Raw genomic sequence first — 12,004 nt, 5'->3', positions numbered from 1 at the left:
TTTTTGACATTTCATTTAAAGGACTGTCACACAATCTTGACATCTTTTACCTCAGGAGAATGACATCTCCTACGTGGACTGCGCCAACATGACCAGCTTGCGAGTCCTTCGACTGAGCCACAACAAACTGACGTCCATCCACGGCTTGAACGGCGCTGAGAATTTGGACGTTCTGGAGCTCTCGTACAACTCCATCACCCGTGTCGGTGAGACTCGGATGGTTCATAACACCTCATGAATTATCAGAAGTAGATGTAAGAAAATGGAGTTTGTAGAGACAGTCTTGGAGTTTATGTGCAAAGAAATCCACCAAAGTGAGTTCCATGTTAGTCTGTGATGATCCTCTAGAGGGCAGCATTTACTTTCAAAATGAACTCCGTGACTCTTCTTTCAAGTTTTGTCATCGGTGCTTCTTTTAGCTGGTCTGGAGTCCCTGAGGAGGCTGCAAAGGCTCTTGTTGGACCACAACCACCTGATCAACACCAGAGGACTGAAGGATGTGTGCACGCTCCTCCACCTGAACTGTGCCAGCAACCACCTGGAGGCGGTGGAGGGTCTGGAGAGCAGCACTCTGCTCCACAGCCTGGACCTGAGAGCCAACAACCTCACTGATGTAAACAAAGTCAAGGAACTGAAACACAACCGCGTTACAGCTACACAAGCTTTTGCAGTTAGTCGAATATTCCACCAAATCTTGATCATTTAAAAAAAAACAACAACTGGCAGGAAAAACAAATCTATGAGCATCACATGTCTTTATGAAAAGCAGTCATTCATTGCTGGAGCCTATCCCAGCCACTTGTGGGTGATGGCAGGGCACATCCTGGACTGTTCGCCAGTCTGTCGCAGGGCCACAATCACACACATTCACTCTCACATTCACACCTAAGAGCACACCAAAGGTCCCCCATTGGTGTTCTGGTTCAGGTCCCCCAGCCAGGACTTGAACCGTAGGTTGTGAGGCAAGAGTGCTAACCACTGCGCCACCGTACAGCCCTGTTAAAAGCATGTGATACTTTTTTTCTCTTTTTTTCTTATTGCATAATGCATCCCAGTAAATATTGAATTCATTGATCTACTCCTATTCCATTTTAGATTAAAAGTGTTGCCAGCTTTTCAAATGATCTGTCATCCAAATAAGTTTTTCTGTCATTTCAACTTTCTGATGGTTCTGTCGGGTTCAAAATTTGAAAAACTTTCCTCATCTTGACCAGTCAGGATATCAAAACAGGCAATTCCTTCCTGCCTGTGAACAGAAAACTCCTTTTGTTTCCTAAGCTGACAGAATGTAGTTCTTTCATTTTCACTGTGAATCTTAAGTCTCTTTTTTAATAAAAGGCCAAATTAACCAGCAAAGAAAGACTTGTTAAAAAAACAACAAGGACGTTTTTTCCGTGGCAAAGTAGTCTTGGTTTGGGAAAACGTGTTTTAAATAGTAGATTTTTTCTTAAAATATAAGTTTTGGTTGAGACCTTTTTTCCTGTCTCACTGGCAGATTTCTATTGATTTATTTATTTTGCTTATTTAAAGAAAATAGGCCAATGGGATAAGAGTTTTTGTTTACCTTTTTCTAAGGGGCCAGTTTGGTTTATTAACAATGAAAGCAAAATACTAACATAAAAACTAAAGGTTTGCTTTATTTATTTTAAATATCAAACAGAGCTTTTTTTTTAAACCCAGAAAAAGAAGACATTTCTTTTGACATGATGGTTTTTGCCACGCAGTTGTGTGTAGAAACCCTTGAGATGAAGAGTGCAGCTTGAACAATTTCTCAGTTATTTCTTTTTTTTGTTTTTGGACTTTAATTTCTGAAAATCTGCATCATAGCCAAAAGTTCATCCTGCAAAAACAAGTCCCTTAGAAATAAGTCCAAAATTCTTTTCCCCAATTAGCAGATTTTCTTTAATATATATGCAAAAAAAAAATTCTGCACAAAAGGTAAGAAAAAATGTCTCACCAAGAATTTTTAATTTAAGAAGAAAAATTCGAATCACCAAGACATGTTTTCTCAAACTATAAACATTTTGCTATTGATACATTTTTCTTGCAAAGCAGACAATATTTTCCTGGGTTTTTTACTTTAGGGCTCTTGCTGTATAGGATATGAACTGACACACAGGTGCAGAAGAAAAACGGCGTTTTTTTTAGGTCAGGTGGGATGAGTTTGAGCCCAGCAGGGCAACAGGGAAGGACAGTGATGGATGGGGTCCGTTTGCTGCCCCTCCACCAGCAGCAGCAGCAGCAGCAGCATCGTACTCAGGATGAAGTTAGTCTAACCTCACAGAGTCACCACAGTGGAACAACTGACAGCATGTTTCTCCATCAGCCCCCCAGTCTCAACAACCAGGTCCTTCTGAGGGAGCTGCATCTGGACGACAACTGCATCTGCTCCCTCCAAGGCCTCGCCGACTGCTGGCTTCCTCTTTTGCAAAACCTCTCAGCCAGTCAGAATCGGTGATTCTATTCTTGAATTTAAAGATTCAAAAAAGGCTGACACACTTGGATTTAGGTTTTGTGTGAAAATGACTGGACATTGTGAGTCATTTTACTAGAAGCAGAATACACCACGGAGCTGATGGGTGGAACTTCTCTCTGTAAATTTCAGAATGACCCAACTGCCTTCCATGATGGATTTTATATCTCTGGAACACCTGGATCTACGTTTCAACTGTCTGTCAGGTAACATGTTTATTGAACATACACGTAAAACAAACACACAGGTACAGCGGGTTTGGATGAAATTTCTTCCACTTTTTATTTTACATAAAATATTCAGAAACTAAATTAAGTAAAATTAGATTTCTGTAGCATTTATTCCAGGTAAAAAACAAAAATAAATCTAGAAGGAGCTGCATTTCCAGAAGAAAAAACAGGGTTGAATGATATAGTGCTGAATAAAAATGAAACTTAAAGGGTAATCATTGACAAAAGAAAATTTAAAGAAAGAAATGATCAAAGTTGACCATAAATAAAGTGAAAACAGCACAATAACAAAAAGATACGTTTGTGAAAAATGCCAGAGCCGGGTATCGAACCAGTGATCTTCTGCACCTAGGATTCCCCATGGATTTCAATGGAGGCAAAAATCCTGGAATGTGTTGAGGGCGGCTGTGGCGCAGCGGTAGGGCGGTGGACCCATGATCATAGTTAATATTGCAAGTTTGATTCCCGCCTTGCACACCCATGTGTCAAAGCGTCCTTGGGCAAGACACTGAACCCCACCTTGCCTCTGGTGGCGCCAGTGTTCAGCAGCGGAGTGTGTGAATGTGTGTGTGACTGTAAAGCACTTTGGGCCTTGTAGGTTGAAAAGTGCTATATAAGTACACGCCATTTACCAAAGTTCAAGGATTTGAAGGACCAACATCATAGCTTGAAAGAGCTAAAAGAGCTGAACATTTTAATAGTTAATATAGCTGAAAAATTCTAGAAGGACTTGAGCGGCAAAAAATGGTGGAAGATTCTATAATAAAGAAATAAATAAAGAGAAACAGGAAAACAATAAGCTTTCAACCAATCACAACCAGTCATCATACACATATCACTGACTAAACAAAGTGTAAAACAATTAAAACAAAGCAAAAAACAGGAAAAAGCTCCTATTATTTTCATAATTTGCCATTTATTCTGTTTTTTTTTTTTGAATACTTGTAAAAATTTGTTTCAAAAAACCCCTAGAAAGTTTGTTAAAATTACAACTGAACATTTATGATCACATTCGGATGTTCTTTATGATTCCTGTTTATTGCAAAACTACCGATCTGAAGCCCATTGAGATGACTGTTGTAGTTATATTGGGCTACACAAATAAAACTGAAATGAATTGAACATCTTTATTTGACAAATTGCAAAAATGTTGAATGTGCCAGTTTTTCTGAGCAAACACTGCCGTGTCAGGCCAGGCGTGGACGCTGAAGGGCCGTCGCTGTGACGAGTGCCGCATGTCTTTGATCAGAGTGGATCTTTAAACTCTTTTTCTAGCTGTTCACTTGGAGCTCCTGGCCTGCAGATGGAGGTGTCTTTTTAAAGCTATCCAACTTGAGAGTATAAGCAGTCTGACCTTTGACATTTCTTCTGTAACTCTAAATATGTCTATTCATGTAATTAAAAATGTCTGCAATAATATGACTGCTAAATGATGGAGCCAAAATATAATAAAAGATCCCTAACTTTCAGAAGAAAATCAAAAGAAAGCTGGCAAAGGATTTATGCTAGAGTGACAAGCAAACATATGTTTTCTATGCAACTGGAATTGTCACTTTAAAAAGTTATAATAATTAAATAAATGAGTAATTTAACATTAAGGAGGAGTTACATTTATTTTTCAGTACATTTAGTTACATGTATACGTTATATCTGGCCCTATGAATCGAATATTACAAATTTATCTTGGATTATGCGACCAGCTGAAAGGTTTTTGTCTGCATATCTTCATCAGAGGTTCTGGATGTGTGTGAGAACCTGCAAGGATGCCCTTCCCTTTGTGAAGTCTGGCTTTCAGGGAATCCACTGCTGCAGGAGCGTGGCTGGAGGTAGGAAAAAGATGAAGGCTTGATGTTTTCCACGGCACTTCCACACATGCATGACGCACTGAAGACTGATGGACGCGGGCTGAGGCACATTTTGTACTCCAGTATCTGTTCCAAAGACATTCAAAGTAATGTGTGTCAACTCTTTTAGGAAAACCTCTCTGCCCCGAAATGCCGTGTGGCTTGATTGATGTTCAAAGCCGCACGCTGGAGAAATCCAGTATTTCCATATCTCAGATTCATCTGCTGGTCTGGGTAGTCTAAACATTCCAGGCGGACTCGGGGCTCCCAGTCCACTTCCCAGGATTACCACAGAGATCCAAGGCCCCCACTCCTTTCTAAACATCCTCACAAAGTGCTTGGACATCTCAAAATATTAATACGTTTCTACAAACGATCACATCGTCAGCTGACGAGCTGAGAAATGTAGATCATTTAAAGCCAGCAGGGATTTTTATATGAGGAACATAAAGTAAACTAGCTTTTTTGAAAGGTTGATCATTTATAATTTCCATTTTTACATCTTTTTCTCCAGAATAAAATGCTTCCTAACATCAAAAACCTCCAATCTTTCTGTGAACTTTGCTTAACCTCCTTTGTCAGGTTTGAAATGAACCCCCTGTATTTTCACACTCCTGCCTTTGGCCCTTTCATCCCAAGCCAGTCATTTTCCTGACTAAATGAAAGCACCAAGCTGAAAGAATCCCACTCCGTGTCGGCAGCCCCTGATCCAGCCGTCGTGGAGAAAGAAAACACTGCGACCCATGAATCAGGCTCTCTTTGAGGGGCTGTGTTTTGGAGGAAGTCTTCACTCAGTTAAAAATGGGCCGGAGGCTCAAACAGTCAGGAGACGTGGGATGAAGGGAAACCTTTGAGGTCAAAGTTCAAGTGTATTTATTGTTCAACTGCTGTTGAAGCTGCACACAATCTGATTTTCACGTATTTTTGAAAGATTTAGTTCTGCAAATTTGAAATTTACAGTCAATCAGTTCCAACATTTTATGTTTTAAGGAGTTCCTTCATTCAAATGTACTTAAAAAAAGATACTTTTTGGTGTTTTATGATGTTTCACAGCAGCTCTCTTGTTATTGTATCGTAATGTTCATATCTGGCTGTCATCCTGCTCCCCTCCTCAGTGAGCTCATGAAAAATCGAATTGATCTGTTTGGGTTTGGAGTTTCCCTGCAGGTCAGTCAATCCCACGTCATCCTCAAATTCTGGGTGGAGGAGGGGTTACGAGGCTGATAAATCCAACCTGTAACGCAGGTCAGCGAGATTGGAACCTTTTGAAGAGGTTCAAAGCACAGCCCTGATTGCAGAAAAGTTCAAATTTAAAATGAAAACCAGAAGATAAATACTATAAAGATTTAAACTCACAACTTTTCACACTTTCACGAGGGATGAGGTGCTACAAAACAAGCCCCTCTCTGATGAAAATGGTGTTTTTGGTGTTTGTAACACGTTTTTGTGGCATTTTTCTGATGACAGAGGACGTATATTAAGAAAATTAAGCCTAAATTCACATTTCCAGGTATTTCCTGATTCAGGAGCAGATGAAAAATGCTGTTTAAAAAAAAAGGCTTATTTGTGACAGAAAATACGCTGGGTGGCCCACAAGCTCCCTGCCACGAGCTCTCAGCAACAGGGAAGGGAAAGGGGGGTGGGTTCGCTCCGTGCCAACAGTCCCGCCCACCATTCAGAGCCGAATTTTTAATAAAGTACTGCTGCTCTGCAGAAACAATGTGAGCGACAAAGGCTAACAACAGCATCATCATTCATGTGGAAAAACATCTAAGAGTCAAAATATTGTTTTTTCCCAATTAGGTGTGAAATGTTTGCATTAGAGCACATGTGTTAAACTCGTGGCCCACGGGCCAGATGTGGCCCTCCATCTCATTTTTTGTGGCCTGCAAAAGGAAAAGTTTTTAATTTCTTAAATTAAAAAATAAAATTGGTTTGTTTTTATTCATATCTAGGGGGAATTGGACTTAGAATATCTGGTTGGACAGCTGTACATTAGGACTTAAACACTGTAACCTGACAGAATCAAATGTAAAAGGATTTATGCTAGAATAACAAGCAAACATATGTTTCTATGCAACTGTAATTGTCACTTTAAAAAGTTATAGTAAATAAATAATCGGTTATTTAACATTAAGGAGTAGTTACATTTATTTTTCAGTACATTTAGTTACATGTATAAGTTATATCTGGCCCTTTGAGGACAAACACTATGTTGATGTGGTCCTCAGGGAAAATGATTTTGACACCCCTGCATTAGATCAGTGTTTTTCAACCTTTTTTGAGCCACGGCACACTTTAACCTTGACAAAACTCCAGCGGCACACCAGCATAAAAAAATAAATAAAGGAGAAAGTCATAGTCTGTATTGATCTACAGCCCCTCCACAATCTCACATGCATTTTTGTGAGTATTGTGGCAGAAAAAGCTGGAAGCTGCAGCTGTTTTTTTCTAAAAGATGTAATAAAAGATAAGTTGGAACATTTAAAAACAGTTTGATGTGTGTTCATTGTGGTTTCACGACGTTTAACAAGGACAACTCATTGTGCGCTGAGACGCTGTCACTTTAACCCAGTGCATCATGGGAGATGTAGTGATGGCAGACAGACTCTCTTCTCTAAGCTTCATTGTTTTGTTCACTTGTTCCACGGTCTGACACCGGATTCTGTGGAAAGCTACACCGTTAAAGACGAGCTTTAGCTGGTATTTTTGATGGAACTGAGAGACTTTACGAGCAGAATCAGAACAAGGAAGTGAAGACTTTAACCACTTCTGATTGGTCAGACTGATGACATGTGTTTAAGCCTCCAAGAATGATTGGTGGAGACAGTTAAAGGGACGGGACTTTTCCTAAAACAGCTGAAGCTGCAGCTAAATCGTGGTACCGTCATTATGATCAAAATGTCTCTAATAGAATCAAATAAACACAAATAATAAAGTATTTTATGATCTTTCATATTCCTAAGTACTCAGTGTTTTATCAGGGCCTGTTTGGATGAACAAAGAGCTGATATCCTGGAGATGGAAAACGTTTTTAGATCAGTGAATGAGGGCAATTTCCCACGGCACACTGGTTGAAAAACACTGCATCAGAGGGACTGAGACTGTCGAAAATGCGCAGAGGCTCTCCATTCTTTAAAATGATTTCAAAAAGATGATTGTTTAAAAAGAGTTTTAGGCTACAGCAAACTGCGATTTCCAAAGCTCCTGCTCTGTTGTGTCGAATGTGATCAAACGTTCTAAAGAAACTGGAGGAATCTCCGTGTGAAAGGGCAAAGCTGAAGATCTTCATAAAAGGCCTGTGGTCATTGGCCTCCCTCATTGAAATGATTGTGTCAAAGACGTAGACCCATGAATACTTTCAGAAACCTCTGTGATCCGCAGAGCTGGTTGGTGAAGAAGGAAGCCATATTTGAACATGGCTCCGAAACGTCACGCTGTCCGGTAGATCAAAATAATCTATTTTAAAGATGGAGAGTGTGCTGTGGTCCAGTTTTAAGGTGCTCCAGGTTAAGAAACAGGGGAGACGTTTTAATGTGTTGAGTTTAAAAGCCAGTATGGTATGGGGGTAAGGGGGTCAGGGGTTGTTGCATAAGTACACATAGTATAGGAACTTGCATAAAAGGCCCTTTGTATGCTAAAAGGATGTAACAAGATGCTGTCTGCATTTACAGCACAATGCAAAACCATATGGCAGCTAATGTATAAAGCATGCCTTAACGTCCCGCTCCGATCGTCCTTTTTGTTCATCGTAAAAGTGTTCCTAGCGGTCTTTTAATTATGATTTTTGGTCTAAATCAAAAAACCTGAGTCATTTTCTAGGACCTAGCTTCTGCACATCGGCAGTTCTTTAGAAATTCACCTCTGAGTTGGGGGTGGGACTCATTTCCCATCATACCTTTGTCTACATGCTCTCCCGCTAGCTTACAGCCCCCCAAAGCCCCAACCTAACATTAGCGGTGCAACCAAAATGGTGAGCAATATTGGAGTCATCCAGCTGTACAGTTTGGATCCAGATTCCAGCTCGGAAGATGTTTTTTTCTGTCTCCATGATCAGAAAAACACCGCCAGAACATTTTATAAACAGAATTTTCAATGGAGTGACTCTATAACACACCTGCAATAATATTAGAATAGATCATGCAAAAGAAAGAGAAAAAACATGACTGAAAAAAGGGAAAAGTATTCTAACTGCTGTTCCTAAATTCATCTTCTTTCTGAAGTCTCAGCACATCATTTTTTGAAATGTTTGGTAAATGTGGTGAAGTAGAATCTGAAAAGTAAATAAAAGAATTCAACTTCTAAGCACTTAAAGCAAAAATGTGTTTTGAAATCTTGAATCTTGTGCAGACTATTCCTGATGTTTCTGCTGAAGATGAACATTTGACCGGCGCTGCACTCAGAGATGCTCTGGCTCTGTTTTTGTGGCAAATGATTGAGATTCCTTTGCCTACACATCCTTAGCCTCGGGCAGCAGAGACCTCTCTTCAAGGAGCCTGTTCTTATGTTCAGGATCCATGGAGCCCATCACACTTAATGCAGTCAAGATTTTTATTTATTTGTAGGCTCCGTTTCTCAGAAATGGAGCTAAAACGAGCCAAAACATAAAATGTCGTATGTTAAGCATAAAGAAATGTAACTCCCAGAGTCAACAGATGCAAAATATGTGTGTTCTTAACTTAGGTACCATATTGTCAGCACTATAGGTTGCACCAGATTATTAGGCGTACTGTCAAAAAAATGGTCCATTTTTGAATTTACGTCATATATAAGACACACCGAGCTATAAGTTGCATTGAGCAAGAAAAAAGAGTCAGAGATGCGTCTTTCTGTCTGTCAGACTTTATTAACTAAAAACTAATTGTTTTAGTTTCCCTAACTGTAAAAATAGTAAAAACAGAGTTAAGGACACTAAAATGGTTTGACATTAAAAAAAACTCTCAGTTAATGTTAACCATACAAAATTCATGATTTTTGGAAATCGCCTCATTCCTGCAGATTTAGTAGTAAAAGTTTCTATTGATAATCATGTGGTGGAAAGAGCGACTGTGATTGAGTTCCTCTGAGCAATTATGGACCAGAAAATAAGCTGGAAGCCACAACTAAAGGAAGTCAGAGCTGAACTTGCTGAAAGTCTACCAGTGTTGGGAAAAACTCACAAATCACGTTTACTAATATATTCATAGATAATACTACCATATTTACAATACAGTGTAGAAGTTTGGGGAAATACTTATAAAGCAAATTTACAGTCTTTGTGCATCTTACCAAAAAAAAAGCCAATTCAATCGTTCATGCTGTGGATTATGGGACTGACACAAACACACCATTTTTTAAAGTCTGGTTTATAGAAATGATGGGAACTAGTGAAACTTAAAACGGTGCTCTTCATGTTTAAAGGCAGAAATAAGTTACTTCCAATAAACATAAACCAAACGTTCAAGGACAGAGACAGGCGTTAAAAGTAAAGCGCAAAAGAAAATGTGCTCATCCATTTGTGGTTTTATGGAACGGGTTGGATGAAGGTTTTAAACAAAAGCAAACGTTTACATGTATTCATAAAAAACCTACAAGATGTCACTGATGGAACTTTACAAGGCTAGAAATGATCAATAAAACATAAACTTCCTCATAGGTGCTCTACAGAGGAAAAAACTGTAAATAGAAATAGAAGGTGTTGTAAAAAGGGGTGGGGGCACACAAGATTTTTCTTCCACCCACTCCTTTCCGAGCACACTCTTTTGTTGTATGGCTCTGTTTTTAACTCTTGTGTTTATTTTCATTTTGTGCTTGAAATAAAAATAAAAATAAAAATAAAAATAACTGGGTTGCAGTAACTCTGGAACTTGTGAGTAACACGCTACATGTTAGCCATGTTAGAAGCATTATCCGTGTTAGTCTATTCACAATATCTGTACCATGTAACAAAACTGACCACTAAAACAAATGTTACACTAATACACAAATCAGCAGAATGAATCCATATATAAGACACTCTAAATTATAAAACATACTTATCTTTTGAAAATATTAAGGCTGTTATGTGTGCCTTATAATGGGATAATATGATTTTAAGGTCAATAGAAAAGCTATACATATATATTTCTATGTGACCTCCACCTTTACTAAATAGTTTTTGCCCTCATAGTTTATCCCTTGTGCTATCTTAGATGACCCCCCCCTTGCCTTGACGTGTTCTCCCTACCATGACAAAGGTGGATAAAGGTGTTAAGATTTCATGTAATCCATGGACACCAGTGAAGATCACAAATCATTGAAGAAAAAAGGTTCAGAGCACTGTCTAGTGGGTCTAGATGACCCAACTCCCAATGGTAAAGGGCCTAGGATAGCACAAGGGTTAAAAGCCTTTGAGTTACATTTGATTGGTTTGCTTTCATTTTCAGATGCGTCCTACAGAAAGCAGTTCCTGGACTGAAGGCCATTGATGGCCAGCTGACAGACTCCTCTATGTCGGCCTCGCCTGCTCCGCGGGTCATCTCTGCCCCGGGGTCGTTCCTGTCGATCTGCCGAGAGCAGCTTCAGCAGACTCAGGATTTACAGCAGCTTCACAGCACAGAGCTCAGGTGGGAAGAAGTCAGCACGATAACATCGAGCTGTTCCTGTTTTCATGTTACTCAACTCTTTTCCCTTTTTCCAACTGGTTATAAGGGGTGAAGGGGAGATTTAAAGGGCCTAAACCATGCCATTCTTACGTCTTCTATAGTCAACAATATCCATGTATGTGATCATGTATTACCTTTGGCACACGAAAGAATGCATTTTTTATTCAATATTAGTTTTTTCCTAAGATGACTGCACCTCTGAGGCACCGGCTTTCACGGTGCTTCCCGTTTCATGACGTCTATCTAAAGTCGGCCTCGGCAGCGTGTTTGCGTCTCACCCATGAAAACAAACAACACCCAAACTTCTGCAAAGATGGATGTGCATACTGTGCATAAAAAGGGAATGCAGCTAGCCGATAACTGCTAGCTCCATGGAGAAAGGGGGTTTGTGTGTGTGTTACTCTGAGGGTGATGCTGGGACCGCAGACTCTTCCTACATCCCAAAGTGAGAAGCCGCTCGTTTTCGAAGGTTGGGAGGGGCTGGTGCTCAGAGCGCAGGTTTTTAGAGGAACACTCAGAAAGAGGGGAACAGATCAAAATACCACTTTGGGGTTTCTTTTCTTGAGAAATTAACTTTATAAAACACTTAAACACACAAAAGGCGCTTGAACCAAGGGCAGCATTTCCACAGCTTTAATGTCTGTCAATCAAAATAAACGGAAAAACTCCCACCTTTAAAGTTTAGTTAACTTTATAGGACTAATAAGGAGGATTCCAAATATAAAGCAAATTATCAACCGTTCTGGCTGTAAAAATAGGTTTGATGTCCTCATCAGAACTTTATCATCCATGTAAAGACCATTTTAAATCAGAGTAATCATGAATTGACAGTAT

At 39.6% G+C, this 12,004-nt stretch overlaps 1 protein-coding gene across 1 annotated transcript in view; it reads left to right on the top strand.

Annotated features, from left to right (window-relative positions):
- lrriq1 (leucine rich repeats and IQ motif containing 1) overlaps nucleotides 1–12,004 on the top strand; it is a 60,623-nt gene that overhangs the window by 12,007 nt on the left and 36,612 nt on the right. The window contains exons 7-12 of the mRNA XM_023955454.1: nucleotides 56–206; nucleotides 420–613; nucleotides 2,327–2,454; nucleotides 2,606–2,679; nucleotides 4,436–4,529; nucleotides 10,952–11,131. Coding sequence (XP_023811222.1) covers nucleotides 56–206; nucleotides 420–613; nucleotides 2,327–2,454; nucleotides 2,606–2,679; nucleotides 4,436–4,529; nucleotides 10,952–11,131 — 821 coding nt within the window. The remainder of the gene's footprint in view (nucleotides 1–55; nucleotides 207–419; nucleotides 614–2,326; nucleotides 2,455–2,605; nucleotides 2,680–4,435; nucleotides 4,530–10,951; nucleotides 11,132–12,004) is intronic.

This window comes from Oryzias latipes, chromosome 6 (assembly GCF_002234675.1).
Source record: "Oryzias latipes chromosome 6, ASM223467v1".
NCBI classification, from domain to species: Eukaryota; Metazoa; Chordata; class Actinopteri; order Beloniformes; family Adrianichthyidae; genus Oryzias; species Oryzias latipes.
Note: the sequence above shows the minus strand (reverse complement) of the source record. Positions and strands in the feature narration are given on the sequence as shown.